This window comes from Sorghum bicolor, chromosome 1, assembly GCF_000003195.3.
Source record: "Sorghum bicolor cultivar BTx623 chromosome 1, Sorghum_bicolor_NCBIv3, whole genome shotgun sequence".
Lineage (NCBI taxonomy): Eukaryota > Viridiplantae > Streptophyta > Magnoliopsida > Poales > Poaceae > Sorghum > Sorghum bicolor.
The window spans coordinates 814,154-832,657 of record NC_012870.2 but is presented as its reverse complement, the minus strand read 5'-3'; the positions used below and the strand labels follow the sequence as shown (position 1 = coordinate 832,657).

General features: G+C 47.0%; 5 protein-coding genes across 5 annotated transcripts; 2 read left to right on the top strand and 3 right to left on the bottom strand.

Annotated features, from left to right (window-relative positions):
* LOC8060858 (classical arabinogalactan protein 2) lies at nucleotides 2,294–3,631 on the bottom strand. Its single transcript, XM_021446902.1, has one exon. It carries the CDS (start codon nucleotides 3,336–3,338, stop codon nucleotides 2,703–2,705), a length of 636 nt encoding a protein of 211 aa, XP_021302577.1. The 5' UTR covers nucleotides 3,339–3,631; the 3' UTR covers nucleotides 2,294–2,702.
* On the bottom strand, nucleotides 6,175–8,075 carry LOC8061398. Its single transcript, XM_002463456.2, has 2 exons — nucleotides 7,794–8,075; nucleotides 6,175–6,807 (listed from the first exon to the last, which is right to left on the bottom strand). The coding sequence occupies exons 1-2, from the start codon at nucleotides 8,013–8,015 to the stop codon at nucleotides 6,547–6,549; spliced, it is 483 nt and encodes a 160-aa protein (XP_002463501.1). The 5' UTR covers nucleotides 8,016–8,075; the 3' UTR covers nucleotides 6,175–6,546.
* On the top strand, nucleotides 8,548–9,978 carry LOC8061397 (uncharacterized protein ycf20). The gene is given in 3 exon segments (XM_002466038.2): nucleotides 8,548–8,652; nucleotides 8,654–8,763; nucleotides 9,467–9,978. Coding segments are annotated over 3 exon segments (636 nt in total). The 5' UTR covers nucleotides 8,548–8,580; the 3' UTR covers nucleotides 9,921–9,978.
* On the top strand, nucleotides 10,170–13,089 carry LOC8060857 (non-specific phospholipase C4). The gene is made up of 2 exons (XM_002466037.2): nucleotides 10,170–10,434; nucleotides 10,621–13,089. The coding sequence occupies exon 2, from the start codon at nucleotides 11,101–11,103 to the stop codon at nucleotides 12,721–12,723; it is 1,623 nt and encodes a 540-aa protein (XP_002466082.1). The 5' UTR covers nucleotides 10,170–10,434; nucleotides 10,621–11,100; the 3' UTR covers nucleotides 12,724–13,089.
* LOC8061396 (cleavage and polyadenylation specificity factor subunit 3-I) lies at nucleotides 14,187–17,362 on the bottom strand. The gene is made up of 5 exons (XM_002463455.2): nucleotides 17,153–17,362; nucleotides 16,947–17,044; nucleotides 16,826–16,871; nucleotides 16,598–16,747; nucleotides 14,187–16,100 (listed from the first exon to the last, which is right to left on the bottom strand). The coding sequence occupies exons 1-5, from the start codon at nucleotides 17,312–17,314 to the stop codon at nucleotides 14,469–14,471; spliced, it is 2,088 nt and encodes a 695-aa protein (XP_002463500.1). The 5' UTR covers nucleotides 17,315–17,362; the 3' UTR covers nucleotides 14,187–14,468.

Here is an 18,504-nt window from a genome sequence, read left to right as displayed (position 1 = left end):
AACAAAAAGTGCTACAGTTCTGAAAACTTTTCAGTTTTCGGAACTAAACAAGACCCTCGTTTAGTCCACCCAAAAACCAAAAAATTTTCAAGATTTCTTGTCACATCGAATCTTAGGGCACATGCATGAAGCATTAGACGTAGACGAAAATAAAAACTACTAATTGCACAATTTGCCTATAAATCACGAGATGATTTTTTTGAGCCTAGTTAGTCTATAATTGTATAATATTTGTCAAATAAAAACGAAAATGCTACAGTACCAAAATCTAAAATCCTTTCGGAACTAAACAAGGCCTAAGTCCCTCCTATGCCATGGAGAAGGAAGAAGAAGGAAAGAAAGGGTTCGAGGAAGAAGAAGAGGAATCAGCCCCTCCTTAGCCAAATTATGGCTTCATCGCTAGAATCGATATCATTTTGATATAGTAGTATTCTAAAATTCTAGTTGTAGATGATAGTACTAATAGGGGACACGTACTGATAACTTTGATCGTTTGATAGATTAAATTTATGGCAAAGTACTGTCAACGCCTCGATGACAGTGATTCCTTACTACCAGCCTACCACCACGTGCACGTCCTCACTTTGCTGATGCTGCCGGCCATAGCATGTACCACGGTACATAAATCGTTCAAACCAAGTAAAGTAAACCATATTATGGCCTTATTTAAATTCAAGATGTAAAATTTTAAGGTGTCACATTGAGTTTTAAAAAAATGACTCTTGACTTATATAACGCATGCATCAATATGAAAATTCAGAATTTAATTTTGGCCACCTCCAAAATTCTTGCAATTTCAGCAAAATTGTGAAATTTGAAACCCTGAGTACAATCATATAGCGGCATATATATATATTCCCCTGTAGTCAAGCCAAATTAAATTGGTATGACCAGTTCCAGAAGCGCAATACTATCATATAGTGCATGCATGCTTTGACGCAAATTGCCGTATGATTCACGTGAAATTGCTGTCGTGTTGCATAATGCATCTCATGAGTAGTTTCAAAGGGACGCTAAGAAATGTGGAGCCCACCACCAGCAGATTATCGTTAGGACGGCCGGCGTCCGTTGCCTTGTATAGTTACATTTTGTTTTTTTTCAAAAATGAAAAACTGTAGCATTTTCGTTTGTATTTGATAAATATTATTTAATCATGAATTACCTAGTTTTCAAAGATTCATCTCGTAAAAATTATTTAATTAGTATTTTTTATCTATATTTAATGATCCATGCCTCTGTTCTAAATAGCGCCCTATAGCGGACGCTATAGCGCTATTTAGCGTTTCTGGAAGAAAACTGCTAAGCTATGAAGATTTTAACGCTAAATGATCGTTCCCGCTATTAGCAGCTAATAGTGCGCTAATTTCGCTAAATTGGGTTAGTTTAGCGTCGCTATTTGGCCTTGGGCTTCATTTCCATCGGTCCAAATAACTTGGAGGCCCAAATAGCAGGGATATGTCCCTATGTGATGTATGTTATTATTGATGTATCATGTAACTACGAACTTTGATGTAATATGTTAGTAAAGCTTTGAAATATCTATCCCTATTGGTATTCATAATGTTTTCATCTTTATTATGTGTAAAATTACATGATGTTTGACATATTTTTTGCTCAGCCGCTAAATGGCTTAGCCCGCTATTAGCGCGCTATAGCTTTTCTTAGCTTTTTAAAGAGACTGCCGCTAAGAGGCTTAGCCCGCTATTTAAAACATTGCTCTATGCACGTGCTGCAAAATTCGATGTGATGAAGAATTTGAAAAAAAATTATAATTTTTTTAGAAGTAAACAAGGTCTTACTTGGCATAATGGCAAGTGGGGTGGCGGCAGCCGTGGCACTGGCACATGGATGGCCGTGATCCCAAGGCCGGCCAGCTGATGCCGCTGCCGCCGTGTGTTTGTTTGTCGAGCTTTTTTGGCGCCAAAACTCCACTCGTTTCATTTGTCCACTGTGACCATGTACAATACTACTGTGCAAGTGACAACACAACAGCTTCTTTCGCCAGCCAGCCACTCGCATGTAGAGATGCTTAAAGCGTCAGAAAGATCTGGAAGGTGGTTTTGGATGCTGGCCCTCACACTCGCATCACATGGGATGGGAGGTGTGATGGAATAAAATAAATAGAGATCATTTTTGCCTGAACATAAGCTCTCCCACCGCTTAAATTAAATCTCTCTCTCTCTCTGTCTCAGACACACCAACAACCACATTTGTTTGGATCTCTTGTTCGTACCAATAATAATGATGCACACTATCAATCATATACAACTCCTGACCTGAGAGAGTAGGTGAGTGAGTGTAGGTGGGCATGAATCATCCAACTGAACAATGTAATGGATTTTTACAAGGAATCATCACATCACATTGGTATTGTAACTAGATAAAATAGAGCACTCTCCAAAATAGTAGATGATGTTTACAAAAAATGTATATCCGATCCATGCATTTCTGTATATATGAAAATGATGAATGTGAATATATGCGTGCGTGTATATCCTCCATCCAATGAATTATTATTCCTGGTCGTCACGTCACCAAAGAATGAACGAGATCAAAAGGGCTACTAAGCTAGCTACTCATCTACTAGCAGTTGTGGTGTGTGTGCAGGCAGGAGCAGGACGACGCCATGTCCCGATCGGATCGGATCCGATCCGTGGAGCGGCAGCGGCAGCGGCAGGCAGACGAGCTCCCTCCGCTCCGGATCAGACCAGCTCAAGTCGCGCGGCGTAGTCGGCGTACCTGGCGCGGCGGATGTTGGCGCGGCGCTTCCGCCAGACGAAGCAGCCGAGCCCGAGGACGGCGGCGGCGGCGAAGGTGCCCAGCACCACGCCGGCCTTACTGCCGCCGTTCATCTCCCGATGCTGCTGCTCCTCCTCCTCCTCCTCCTCCTGCTCTCCGCTACCGATGCTAGCGGCGGTGGCGTTCGCGGCCTTGATCTGGTCGGCGGACGGGGCAGGGGCCGGCGAGGGAGACTTGCTGTCGTCGTCGTCCTTGTATTCGTCGGCGGCGGGCGGGTGCGCGGGCGCGAGGTGGGAGTGGGACGGCCCGGGCGCGGGCGCGGGCGTGTCGGAGGAGGGGGCTGCCACGGGGGAGGTCTTGGGCGGAGACGGCGGCGGCGGTGAGGGCGCGTCTGCTGCGGCGGATGGAGCGGAGGCGGTAGGTGGGTTGGAGATTGGCGAGTGCGCGAGCTGGGACTGGGAGTCAGCGGCGGCGAGAGGCGCGGATGCGGGGGGCTCGGCGGTGGGGCTGGGCGCCTCCTCATGGGACCGCGCCGTGGAAGCGAGGAGGAGGAGGAGGAGCAGGGCAGCGAAGGCGCGGGGCAATGCCGGCGGCGCCATGGATGGGATGGAGAAGAAGAAGAAGAAGGCAGGAGCGGAGCGGAGGGCGGCGCAGATCTCGGCGAGGCTCCGCTGGTGTGGTGTGGTATGGGTTTGGTGGGGAGAGGTGAGGTGGCCAGGTTTTATATTGGAAGGAAGGAAGCAGAGCAGCAGCAGCAGCAGCGTGGAGTAGAGTAGGGGTCGGCTGGCATGGCAATGGCAATGGCGCGTGCGCGTCGCGGCAGGAGGTGGGAAAGGTGAGTCAGAGCACGAGCACGGAGGGGAGGAGGACGCCGTCGCACCAAGCAACAAATCATTTTTGCACCATTCATGCGGACGGGATACGATACGACACGAGAGACGGTGGCCGGCCGGTGGGACGCCGCTCTCGCCGCCGCGGGACCCGGAGGCCTACCTGCCGCGTACACGTACTACGTGATTTAAACCTCCTACTATTCCTTCGGTCAAAAGAAAAGAGGGACAGAGAGAAAAAACAAGGCACGTAGGAACAATTCTAAAAGTTTAGTTAAAATTAGTAACTAAATTTTATTGTTTAGCTACTTTATAAAGTAGATTTTTTTTATAAAAAAATTTCACGACAGTTTTGCTATTTTATAAAATATGATAGCTAATGTCAGTAATTGGTTATATATATATATTCACTAAAAATTAAGAAATAGTTATTTTTTTATTTTATAAAACCAAATAGTATATCTATTGAAGCATATTTTTTATATATAAATTCTAAAATGGCCTCCACGTCAAAAATAGGCTAGAGTTGCTCTAAGGGCATGTTTGGTTGCCGGCCACAGTTTGCCACGCCTAAGGTTAGGTGCAAGCCACACTTTATGGCAAATTAGGAGTGTTTGGTTGGCAACTAAGACGTGGCAAAAAATAGTGTGGCTATTGTTTGGTTTATTGCTATAAATATTAGGCAAAAAAATTATGGTAGTTGTTTGGATTGCAGCCACATGTCGATCAAAATGTCCCAAATTCCATTTATTAGGATGATTGCCACAGATATTTGACATGTGACAAATCAAACTTCATATGTACTTCCTTTGCCCAAGAAAAATATATGATCTTGTTAGAATGGATTTTTAGATCAGTGTAGAAAAAGTATAGCAAACAACGATGTAGGTAATTAATCATGTTGTTAAGGTCTTGTTTACTTACAGCCAAAATCCAAAAACTTTTCAAGATTTCCCGTCACATCGAATCTTTAGACGCATGCATGGAGTATTAAATATAAACGAAAATAAAAACTAATTGCACAGTTTGGTCGAAATTTACGAGATGAATCTTTTGAGCCTAGTTAGTCTATAATTGGATAATAATTACCACAAACAAACGAAAGTGCTACCGCGTCGCGAAAACATTTCGGAAAGAAACTAAACAAGGCGTAAGTATGTCAAGAAGTTATAGAAAACACATCATCCAATATTTTAAATAAAAATAGATTAATACTAGGGAGCTACAGCACCTACAAGGCTACAAGGCTTCCTCAGAAAAAAAGCTGCTTGTGGTCCAGCCTACAAGAAGGAAGTGTAGGCTTCGAGCCATGGCTCTCCGCCATTATTTTCTACAGCTATACGGCTTCGAGCCATGGCTCTCCGCCATGGACGGCCTCCAAACTCCAATAGAGCTTGACTCAACTCAAGCAGGAGTCGCACTCGCACCTCAGCCATGGACGACCACCACGCTCGTCGGCCCCGTGCTTAGCCTCGGCCACCACCTGTGTGGACGGAGAAAGCAGACGTGCTCAGCCGGCAAGACGACGAGAGAGGGAGAAGCCATGGGACTAGGCCGGAGAAATCGAGATGGGTCTTTACGGAGGGACAGAGAAGTTGTGGAGAAGCTTTTTTAATACGATGGCGCGCCACAGAGTAGTGCGGCGGTGAAAACGGCCGCCACACTTTGGTTGAAGAAAACTGTAGCGAGATGATTATGTGGCTGTGGCGAGCCATACCTGCGTGCTTAACCAAACAGCTACCAAAGTGAACGTGGCGAGCCTAATGTTAGGCGTGGCGACTTGTGGCCGGCATCCAAACATCCCCTAATTATTTGAAGATCCGCGTCGGCGAGCGACAGGGGCACGCACCGCACACGCACACGCCAACGCAAGGCTGCTGCACCCGATTCGGCCACACTAGCTACAGCCCACAGTAGCACACAAACTGCAATTGCTGCAGCTCTAGTCAAGTTTGGGCAATATTGTTACGACTCTAGCACAAGTCAAGTTCCGTTAAGACCCTTCACATACTTGTCATTGTAAGGCCTTGTTTAGATGCGAAAAGATTTTAGATTTTGCTACTATAGCACTTTCGTTTGTTTGTGGAAAATATTATTCAATCATGGACTAACTAGAATTAAAAAATTTGTCTTGTGATTTATAGTTAAACTGTGCAATTAGTTTTAATTTTCATTTTTATTTAATGCTTCATGGATGTGCCGAAAGATTCGATGTAACAGAGAATCTTAATAACTTTTTGTTTTTTGGGTAAACTAAACAAGACCTAATTAGTCCTACCTGATTACGAATTTGGCCAAGTCTGTTACAACCCCAATATCTTCCTTCACGACTCTAGAAGGTTTGACTGCGTTGAGTAAACCCTGTGAGCAGAGCAAATCCGCAGTCCAACTGCTCTTCTGTTTAGCTCCCTAAAAAATTTGTAAATTTTTCAAGATTCATCATCACATCAAATCTTACGACACATACATAGAGCATTAAATAAAGATAAACTGTAATTTGCGAGATGAATCTTTTGAGTCTAATTAGTTCATAATTATTAAATACAAAAAAAGTGCTACATTAGCCAAAACCAAGGCCTAATCAAATAGACAAAAGCAAAGGGGAAGAATGCATGGCATCTACATCCAGTCTTATTCCAGTCCAAAATATGGTATCATGATACTTGCAAATGAACAAATCAGGACAGGGACAGCCTCAACTTATGAGTACAACAATATGGTATCATGATGCTTGCAAATTATTCCAGTCCACAAATGCTTGGCAAATACAACCGTCACTACCCACACAGCGTGCGCAACACAGCTCAAATATACGTACCCAAAATGCTTCCAAGGTTCGTCACAATTCTACTTGGGATCATATGACCAGAGGCAAAACCTCCCCCTTCTTGCTCCACCTCCACCCCACAAGGCAACAGCAAAATCCCCACAAGAATCACGCTCAGTGTTCTCCTCCTGCCTGCCTGGCGACTGACCGTCACTGCAAGACCGCCGCAGCCCGCTTCTTCGGTTGCCCTCGCACAGCTTTCCCTCTCCCTCCTTGGGTGGAAGCCTTATTGCTGGCATCCGCTGCTGCCGCTGATAATGCCTCGGCGCTGCTTTCAGTGAACGGGGAGTAGAGGAATTTCTTCGCGTTGCCCACGTGCACGCAGCTCAGCTTCACGATATTTCTCCCCGTCATCCATTTCAGCAGGATCTTCATGTGAGTCTTGCTGTTCAGGCCAGCAATACCAGCGTCCTGTTGTAGAAATACGCCAGAGTCAGTGTACAGCTCTTGACAACACAGCAGGTAACAGCTTATGATTGTCAGGTTCGAATACTAAAAATCAGACCTTAGTGGGTAAGTATAGTTCAGGTGAAAGCAGGTGCTAAGCTGCAGTCGGGAAATTAAAACTAAAATTGCAATAGACATAGGCATGAGAGAGATGAACTAAACGAGTGCTAATGTTCACAGGTAGCTCCAACTTAGTGACGAAAAGTGGAAAACTAATGGGTATATCAGCTCATATCATTCACCCAAGCTGTGGTACTGGAGCTAAACGGTCCCATATAGAAACTGAACAGCAAGCCAAACCTGTCAAAGCTCATGGATCACCTAATTTTGATAGCTTAGGTACCTAATTCAAACACAATGGACAAAGCAATCCCGATTTCAGTGTCCTTGCAATAAGGTGGTATAGAGAAATGTACATATGATTACTGAGATGAAATAGATCACATGATCCCATTTAATTTCGAGTTCACAGAATAAACAAAATCCAAGCATGATGAACTGCAGACATTTATATTATATTGCGCATGAAACTGCTGCTTCAACCGAAGAATGAACAAACCACAAAATTGTTGATCGGAATGTCATGTTGCAATTGCAAAGGTCCGATAATAAAACTGTGCTTAAAACTACTCGGAGCACGCTGAACTAAAACTGTTGGGATGGACAATGCTTGAATCAACAGGGGGATGGCTCAATGCCCTGTCTAAGAACAGTAACACTATCACGGTATGTACCCGGTTTTACTATATGCTTCCCCAAATGCGTAGTTGCTACTACTACTGGTTCGGAAATGACGAACAAGGCAACGGCCTGCTCTGTTTTGTTGTGTACTACTAGTAGAACGAATGTACACATTTGCCCACAGCTAGAGATTAGGTTATTACTACAGTAGACACTAAACATAGAGTGAGTGAAGTTTATATTGTGCAGCAGCGTGTTTGTCCTCGTACCTTGGCGTGGTTCCAGGCGTTGCCGACGGTGAGGGGCCCATGGTCGGAGAGGATCTGGACGAGGCGCTCGGAGATGGCGACGGCCTCTTCCTTGGGCACCTTGGGGTTGATCCGCTTCACGTTCACCGCCCGCTTCCTAGAGAAGTGACGCCGCAGCACCTCCCACGCCGTCCCCCCGAACCCACCGCCACCCCCGCCGCCGCCGCCTCGGAGGAACTGCATCACGCCGCCGCCGCCGCCGCCGCCTGGGTCGCTGGTGTTCAGTTCAGGTTCAGCCTAAAGCCCTCTCCTCCTAAGAATGGGCTAGAGGAGAAAATGCTGTCAAATTGGGCCCAACAGGCCCAGCCCAACAACAGCTGCCTCGGGCTTGGCCAGCTGATCCATTCGCCCAGCCCTCGCAGACTCGCCGTCAGCCGCTCCACTCCATCCAACCGCTCCACTCTCATCTCTCTCCGCCACGGGCGGCGGCCGCCCGGCCGACCGCCGGCTCCGCTCCGGTGGCTCCGCCTGCGATTGAGCATCTCTACAGGTCATCACCCCGCACCCGCAGCCCCTCTTCCTTCTCACGCTCATCCTGGCTGCCGAGTCCAGTTGCCTTGCCTTGCCTAGATGGCTGGCCGCCTCTGGCCACCGTGAATTTTGAGGGGAAACGAGCTCAGGATGACTGGATTTCCTCCCGATTGTCCTATGTTACGTCGGCCGCGGACGGAACATTTGAAACATTGACGGATTTGCTTTTCTTCTAAATATGCAGCGCAGATGCTTGGTCTGTAGCCGGCGGCGGCACATGTCAGCTCTCCCCTTGTGCGATGGAACTGCCAACTCGCCGTGCTGGTCGGAGTGCTCCGGATCGAGGCTTTGCTGCTGCGCCCCGTGTTGGGAGGGGAGCTGCCGTTTCCTGCTGCTGGGAGAAGCCAGGGACCCTCTGCTTGCTGAGGGCAAAATCTCCTTCCTTGCCCAGACACTCGAGGTTTGTTCGCGTAACTGAAACTGTTAGTAGTGGCGGCGGCCTGTGTGATGTACTGATGATCCGTCAGTGTGTCTGATGCATGTTTGAGCAGACACTGAGAGATCAGAGATGCGTATGCTTAGAGCACTTCTTTTTTTGGGCTTTAACTGCTTTTGATTGGGAATCCTAGCAATCAGTCTCATCTTTCACTGGCAAAACCACGAAAGGTTTGGGTTCATATACACCACACTACCGAACTCAGTTTCAAAGTCAAGCAGTTTTACTCAGTCAGTCAGTCTAGAGAATGCCATGGAATCATGGTGTTTTCTGATCAGGAACCAAACCTTAAATTCCAAAGTGGGAGTTCAATCTGTGCATTGCTCTATGATTGCACATTATATGAGTTTCTTTGTTTTGTTTTATCTGTAGTTGTGCACCTTCACTAGAAAGATTCAAAACTCGGTGTCTGCTTGCGGCATTTTGGAATTAGAGAATCCTAGTAAATGTGCAATCTTAGTCAGTTCACTGTTAATTGTATGATTTGAGCAGTGGTCGTCCCCTCATAACTAAGTGCTCTAATTTTCTTCTGTTATGCATCTTCCAGTCTTTTATCCTTCATCAAAGCTCCTGCTGTCTTTGAAATCTATACCAGTTACCATCTTCCAACTATGCCTTAGTGCATTTTTGAATAAGAATTAAGACATCTTTCATTTTTTTTATGTAGGAAGGTGGAATGGGCCATCAGAACTATGTCAGACGACAGTGGTGACCAGTCAAGCAACAGCACTCGCCTTTTCAGTGCAATTCGATCATTTTGGAACAAATTGTCTGCCAAGCTGAAGAAAGCAAGGAAAGGGTTACCCGTGAAGATCCTATTCTTTCTGATTGGATTCTATTGCGCTACTGCGTTCGCTACCGTCATTGGGCAAACGGGTGACTGGGACATACTGTCAGCCGGACTTGCTGTTGCCGTTGTGGAGGTTATTGGTGCGCTGATGTACAGGGCTTCCTTTGCGTTACTTGGTAGGATCAGGAACATGATTACCATATTTAATTACTGGAAAGCTGGGCTTACACTTGGGCTGTTCTTGGATTCATTCAAATATGAAGTGGATGAGTTTCTCGAATCATGTAACCCATTCAACTTTCAGATTAATATATTCACTGGGCTTTGGTAAATTTTCCTCCAGGTCCTGTTACTATTTCTACCAATGGAAAGTGTTGGTTTACCCAACATATTGTTCACATCATGTTTGTTTTTGTTTCCTTCCATTTGATCGATTTTTTTCTAAAAAGAAAAAGTCATGGCTGATGAATTTTTCACTCTCTGATGAGCTACTGCAAGTTCTGTGTAGAAGAAGCTAAAACCTAAAACTAAACAGATTTGCATTTTGATTGTTCGGACTGCTACGCAAACAGAGAATATGCTTGCACCAGCAGGAATGGATGCTTGTGGTTTATGAACAAATTAATTAGCTGATAGCGACACTCTGGTTGATGGTGATGTGTTAAATGAAAAATGATGGTATGCAGATTGCAAAACGATGAAAATAAGGGATGCCTGAAACTGAAACCATCCTTTTGCCGAACGCCTAAGCAAGTGAATGGTGGTTGGATCCGGTGGTTTCTCTGCTGCACGGAGCTGAAAAGGACAGTGTACACAACTGATGGTGGATGGATCGGACGCCTAAGGTAAGCAGCTGCTGTGGATCCATCATCTGCTTGTTTGCTGTGATATCTATCTTTTATGGGGTTACCTTGGAGTGCCAAGCAAATCCTAAAGCAGCAGCCCAACAAATGGGGTCAACAATGGTCGGCGGCGGCCTCCGCATAGTTCCACAAGCCAAAGAAATCTCTCTCTGTCTTGTTGTTTTTCAGAGGAATGGCGACGGCGACGGACGACAAGGACGCTTCTCTGTCGCTCGCGCCTTCCGGCGTCCATCTTCTCCGATGCGTGTACGTCCATGCATTTGTGTGCATTACATTGTCCTACTAGCTTTCCTCCTCTATTGTCGTTGTTGTCATGCCAAACCATGCGTGTGTGTGTGTGTGTCTGAAACTCTCAAGATAAGATGCTTGGCAGACAAGCGTCCGAGCTGGGTGTGCCATCTTGCTTGTGTTCCTCTTTAGCTTCTTTTTCTTCTAGCTCATGTGTAATGCTACGTCAACAACGACCTTCCTTCTCTCGTCTTCAGTTTTTTCCTTGCACGTTGGACTAACTCTCCTGCTAGCTACCACATATATATTGTGCATTGTCCACCGATCTATATCCGCATCGATCCATCCACCGAGAAGGAAGCTAAGGAAGAAACCAATCAAGCAACAAGCACTTGTGTTGTAGAGAAGAAGCGAGCAACAATGGCGGAGGCACCTGCAGCGGCGACTGGGAACAGTAGTAACAATCATAAGATCAAGACGGTGGTGGTGGTGGTGCAGGAGAACCGCTCCTTCGACCACATGCTGGGGTGGATGAAGACGCTGAACCCGGACATCGACGGCGTGACGGGCGTCGAGACCAACCACGTGGACGCCTCCGACCCGACCTCCCGCGCCGTCCGCTTCAGCGACGGCGCCGAGTACGTGGACCCGGACCCGGGCCACTCCATGCAGGCCATCTACGAGCAGGTGTACGGGACCCCCTTCGTCGACGCCGCCACAACGCCCATCACCCCGCCGGGCGTCCCGGCTGCGCCGCCCATGTCCGGCTTCGCGCAGCAGGCGGAGAAGGAGAAGCCCGGCATGTCCGGCACCGTCATGAGCGGGTTCCGCCCCGACGCCGTGCCCGTGTACCGCGAGCTGGTGAAGGAGTTCGCCGTGTGCGACCGGTGGTTCGCGTCGAACCCGGCGTCGACGCAGCCCAACCGGCTGTTCGTGCACTCCGCCACCTCCCACGGGCTCGTCAGCAACGACACCAAGGCGCTCGTGGCGGGGCTCCCGCAGCGGACCATCTTCGACGCGCTCCACGACGAGGGCTTCTCCTTCGGCATCTACTACCAGTACCCGCCGTCGACGCTCTTCTACCGGAACCTCCGGCAGCTCAAGTACGTCGGCAGCTTCCACGCCTTCGACCTCGACTTCCGGCGACACTGCCGGGAGGGGAAGCTGCCCAACTACGTCGTCGTGGAGCAGCGCTACTTCGACCTGGAGATCCTCCCGGGGAACGACGACCATCCGTCCCACGACGTCGCCGAGGGCCAGCGGTTCATCAAGGAGGTGTACGAGGCGCTGCGGTCGGGGCCGCAGTGGGAGGAGACGCTCCTCGTCGTCACCTACGACGAGCACGGCGGGTTCTACGACCACGTGCCCACGCCCGCCGGCGCCGGCGTCGTGCCCAGCCCCGACGGCATCGTCAGCGCCTCGCCTTTCTTCTTCGGCTTCGACCGCCTCGGCGTCCGCGTCCCGGCGCTGCTCGTGTCGCCGTGGATCGAGCCCGGGACCGTGCTGCACGGGCCGTCGGGGCCATACCCGACGTCGGAGTTCGAGCACTCCTCCATCCCGGCCACCGTCAAGAAGCTCTTCAACCTCAGGAGCTTCCTCACCAAGCGCGACGCCTGGGCCGGCACCTTCGACTGCGTCCTCACGCGCGACACGCCGCGCACCGACTGCCCACGTACCCTGCCTGAGCCGGTGAAGCTGCGGCGGACGGTGGCGGCGGAGCATGCCCCGCTGTCGGAGTTCCAGGAGGAGCTGGTGCAGCTCGCCGCGGTGCTCAACGGCGACCACACCAAGGACTCGTACCCGCACAAGCTCGTGGAGGGCATGACGGTGGCGGAGGCAGCCAGGTACTGCGTCGACGCCTTCAAGGCCTTCCGGGACGAGTGCGAAAAATGCAAGAAGCGCGGCGAGGACGGCTCCCACATCCCCACGGTGAAGCCGTCGGCGTCGGGGAAGGACAAGGACAAGAGCAAGAGCAAGAGCAAGAGCAGCTTCGTTTCCAAGGCGCTGCTGGCTTGCCTCCCCTGTGCCCGTCCCTCCTCATGACCTCTCTCATGGCTGATGACTGATGATGCGTAAGGGGTTCCTGTGTTGTTCTTGCGGTTGCAGGGGAATAGGGAAGGAGCAATCTACAGTACAGCATAGCCTGATTGATAAAGTTCGAATGCTTCTGAATTTTACAATGTGATACCTAAGTTGTGTAGATTGAATTGTGGTTATATGATTTGTACTCCCTTTTATTGATGAATATTCTGATGCACGGTCAATTGAGTGGATATGAAAAGAGAAACATGACATTTTATTGTTCACCTAAACAGCCATTTAGCCCACTTGTAAACGCTACAAAGCGGTATTGCCATTTCCGTTTAATTGACTGTATCTTGCCTATTTGGCCGTTTATCATGTTTAACATATGTTGTTGTTGTTGTCGTCGAAACCGCCTCTCTGCCTCCACTATGGTTCCGCCCCTCCGCCTCCACTTTGGTTCCGGCTCTCCGCTCTGATGGGCAAAAGGAAGAAGATCTCCGCCCGCATGAGGAAAGCGGGCGACATCTCTAAAGAGGACGAGATGATGGGGGGAGGGGGGGTTCTAGTGAAGGAGCCGCCGACAATGCTTCCGGCGCCAACACTGTTGTTGTCAGTGGTGACACTGCCAATGAGGACGCGGTGGAGGATGATGTCGAAAAGGCTAGTACTGTCCGCCAACATTGAATTTAGCATCACATTATGGTTTCCTTTTCTGCAACACATCCAACTGATATGTGGGGTGGGTGACTCAATGTATCACAAATTTGTAGCATCACATTAGGTTTCATTTTCTGCAACACATCCAACTGATATGTGGGATGGGTTAATGCACATTTGTTACTATGGTTATTTCTTGGTGACTCGATGCATCACAAATTTGAAGGCACTCAGTTATGTCCTTTCCTTTCTCCGTTTAGCACTCAAATATGTAAGTTTATAGGTTTTGAAATTTAAAATTTAAAATTAATTTTTTGTGACACTAAATAACTTTAAATAAAAAACGTTTTAACTACAAAGTTGTAGATCGCGTTGAGAGCTACAACTTTGATATAAAGTTTGTCTTTATTCAAGTTCATATGTAAAAGTTTTGAATTATTTTTTGATATATAGAGTTTTTATATCGCTTTGTTTTGACCCAGATGAGACTCAAAACTAAGTTTAGGAACCGCGATGATATAATTGAACAAATTAGAGGACCTAAACGGATGATTTCTAAGTTTAGGGACCGAGATAACACAGCAGAACGAGTTTAGAGACTAGATGACATAGACGAACAAGTTGGAGGACCTAAACGGTCGATTTACGAGTTTAAGGACTAGTCGATTTACGAGTTTAAGGACTAAGATGACACGACATTACAAGTTTAGGGATCGATGGTGGACTTTACTCTTCTGCATAAATTTACAGTGCAAAACCTTATGGTATCCCTATTTGTTGTATAAGCCTTCCTTGGTGAAACAACCAACAACCGCTTCAGAAGATTGTTGAAACATGTCCAAACAGAACTTGGAACATCATGCCGAAGTATTTCAAATTTGGGTATGAAAAGGAAACAGGACAGATAATGAAAATGAGTTAGTTCATGTTACAATGTTACAACTGGCGTTTCAGTGGCAATCCCAGATCAACGATCCTCTTGAGTAGCTTGCGGTACAATGCAATTGGGCATTCTTTTCGAAAAAGAACTGCTATCCAAGTCCAGACAGATAATCTTACATTGAAAAACTGGGAAATGTCAAACAAGTTTAAACATTGCCCTCCAATCAAGAGGCTGAAAGTGGGATTGGTCTCACGGCGCTCTGTATGCGACGGAATGCAGTCTTGATCCGTTCCTTCAGTGTAGCATTTTCACATTTAACATCGCCACTCATCCCATCCAAGTGTGCCACATTTCCATCTACAGATATGACAAATTTCCCTTCCGCTGTAACTTTAACATCACCGAAAAGTGATGTCATAAGAGCATATACCACCTTTTGAGCAACCTTCTCCGTCTCTTCTTTGGTCTTAACTGCTTCTTCAACCGGAACAACTTTTGGACCTTCACGACCAATGTTCAAGATCATAGCCACCACAGAATCAGACACCATGTCACTGATGGGATCAGATGACCACTGCAGCGTAACATAACTTTCTGAATCTAGGCGAACTGTCACTCTTTCATGCACAATCAATGCTGGAACATCAGATTCTTCTGTTGCTGACTCCACGCTCTCATATATTTGCTTCAGTCTGTACTTTATGACTTCAAAAGAACCAGAATAAGGGACTGCAATGCGCTGAGTGATGTTAGCTGTTGATAACTGTGTAAAGACACGGAGATCTTCAGGAGCCATAATCTGATACGTGAATCCCTTCTTGACAAGTAAGCCACCGGAAGACTCTCCACCTTCTGGTACTTTTTCTGCCAGCCTGCCAATAGTCTTGGCCATTTTCTCACAAGTGAAATACATCTCTACTGATTGGCAATTCTTGGGAGATACAATATTTGTACCATCAAACTGAGTTTTAAGTTTCTGTTTAAGCCTTGACATTTCGTTTGCTTCACCATGTACAAGAATAATATTTGGTGGCCGAAGTTCATCCAAAAAGTTGCTTGTCTGAGGGAAATCGGCATGAGCTGAAAAAGAGATATAGTGGACTGACATATGAAGAGGAGCAGTGAGCCCATTAGCTAGCGTCACTTCTCTAGGCTCGTTGATAATGGTCTTCGCAAGGGTCCCCTCCACAACATAACCTGGAATAACACAAGCATTCTTCTTATCTGTGCACCACTTATCGAAAAGCTGCCTAGAGAGACCACTCTGAAGACCACCTGGACTAGCCATCACCACTGAAGGACCCACATCATGAAAGTTATCAATGCTATTCAAGGACTCGATATGCTTGAAATGGAAGGGATTGGATTGTGCAAACTGGTTCCGTATCCTTTCATTCATGGAGTTTATGTATGTCTGGTAGACAGCCATGCACCTCTTGGCAAGAGGGGAAGCGTAATAGATAGGAATCTTATGGAGCTCTGGGTGTTTGGACCAATACTCATCAAGGATAAGTAACAGTTCTTGTGCTCTGCCAAGTGCAAATGCCGGGATAAGAACACGACCCCCCTGTGAAACGGTATTGTGAATGACCTCAGTAAAGCGCTTCTCACGAACAATCCGGGGTTGATGTTGCTGTACACCATAGGTTGACTCAATAATGCAAATATCTGGGGAGAACTGTGGGAGCTCAGCAGCTCGTAGGTGGCGGTCTTCTTCACGGGAGTAGTCACCGGTGTAAAGAATGCGCACGCCAGCAATATCCACCATGAACATGGCGGCACCAAGTACATGTCCAGCAGTGTAGCACCAGAAGCGTATCCCATTAACTTCCAATGTCTGGTGGAAATCTATAACCTGCACAAGACGACTTTCGGGTTAATAAAAATGTGCATTCCCTAAAAAAATAGCCTTTCAAACATGATGAGCAGATTTCTGCATTTTTCTTTAGAGAAGAAAAACAGATGATGCTTAGGGGAGGAAATTAGCGGGTATTGTATGTTTCACTGAGCAGCACATCATAAGCAGTACATGTTATAAGGATTGTTTGCCATTCATGGCTGCATTTAAAAGGGGTAAAACAGATGAACTATAATTTCACTATGGAAGTCAAATATACGCTAGACATATAGGCAATATCTTCATCATCTTAAAGCACACCAGACACAACATCTCCCATGTATAATAGACCTGTCCTAAATAAAAGGGCGTAACAATTTATCTGTCGGCAAGTTGCTATCTAAAATCAACACGCCAAACACCAGTATCAAATATGCATGTATATAAGCAACACTCTGTTTCCTGCACTGCAAAGCCAAACAGGTAAAAGGTACAGTGATAAGGATGTAACATACCTCGATTTTTTCCATGGAGCGAGCAATGTCATTCTCATCATACAACATATCTTCCACGGACACTTTGCTGACCTTGACATAATCTGAGAGCAGCAGCCTGTAAATAGCCTTTGTGGCGTGGGTCATAAACACCCTGCCCTTGAATGTAGTCTGCAGAAAGTACCAGGAAAATTTCAGCACCACCACAACAACCACGCAGCACCAACAGCGGAAATCCGCAGGCATTACCTTCTCCAGGAAGTACGGCAGCGAGGCAGCATGGTCCAAGTGAAAGCTGTAATTTTTATTAATCCCAGGAATTAGTCATGCGTAGAGGCAAGGGGTCGGATCGAAAGAGAAATGAGCTTACTGGGTGATGAGGAGCACGTCTATGGTGGACGGATCGATCTCGTCGAAGTATGGCAGCGCCGCCATGCCAGAGTACGCCGGGTGGATGCCGCAGTCGAACTAGCCGCATCACAAGGAGAGGATCATTCATCAGCTGCAGTAATGGCGAATCGAAAACAGGTAGTGTTTGCAAGGGAAGGGGGGAGGAATGATGGATGAGGTGCTTACGAGGACGGTGCGGCCCTTGAAGGTCATGTGGACGCAGGAGCGGCCGACCTCGCTGCCGGCGCCCAGCGGCGTGATGACCATCTGATCTCCCTCCCGTCCGCTGGAGGCCGGGCGCTTCCCAGCCGGTGGCGCGCCGCTCGGAGCCGCGGCGGAGGACGCCATGGTCTTCCCCTTCCTGAATCAGCGAAGGGGTTAGGGTTCTGCCCGTGGCGCGGCGGCCGGCGGGCTCGTAGACTACCACCTCCCTGGGCCCTGGGCCCTGGGCCGACTGTTTCCTTTCCTCAGGAATTCAGTATCCAGCCAGCCCAGCCCGATTTGGAATCTATCTCTTTTCCTGGGGTTTCACAGTTACAACTCAAACCACATCCAGCTAAAAAACACATCAAAAAATGTTCATCTAACAAACTTCGGCCGTTAAAATGTAGGAGTACAATGTTCACCATTACATAGAAGAAGAAAAAGGCAAAGAAATGGATCGAACTGCACCAGTATCTTTCAAACAAAGCAAATAAACAGGAAGTTAGTTGATTTGGTGTATGAGTTGTCATGTTTTATTGACAATAAGTATTACAATTTAAAACAGAGCAAGTAGAAAGTTGTAGATTTTGTGGCTATATACAAATCTCACATGAGTTTTACCTCCATCCAAGCTTATCTGAAAAGTTGTGATTATTTTTTTAAAAAATATGTTGTGCAAAAATAATAAATTCCATCGATTCAAATGACATCAAGTACAATTCCATTGCTGAATACACGAAATTTAAAATTCGCCAATTCAAATGGCAGTAGTGGCATATTCCACCATTTTTTTCTTTGGATATCTTCCACTTGGAAAAAGTGATTAATAATATAAACATAAAATTTAAAATATGGTTTTCTTCTATCTATTATTAGCTAGCGTGGCTGATTTAGGCCCTGTTTGGCACGGCTCCACTTCACTAGTGAAGCTGTTTTTTGGAGCTTCAGCTCCATGAATAGTTTTATTGGTAGAGCTAGAGCCATTTTGGTAAACCGTTTAGCAAAACAACTCTTTCCTTAAAATGTGCTCTCACAGAACGCCACATAGGATAAGATGAAGCCGGGAGAGACCACTATTTTTGGCTTCTTCACACCCTAAAGCTATATGAGAGCACGTTTTTAGGAGCTTTCTTGGTGGAGCCATTCTATTTTACCCCGTTTGGCACAAAACGGCTTCAAACAGCTCCTGAAGCCGCTGGAGAAGCCGTGCCAAATGGGGCATTAGTTTTCTGGTGACAAAGAATGGTCCGTGAAAGAGGCTAATAATAGTTTGTTGGGGTTTGTGTTTGGTCGAAAACCGGGCGAAGACATAGAAAAATAATGTAATGCAAGGG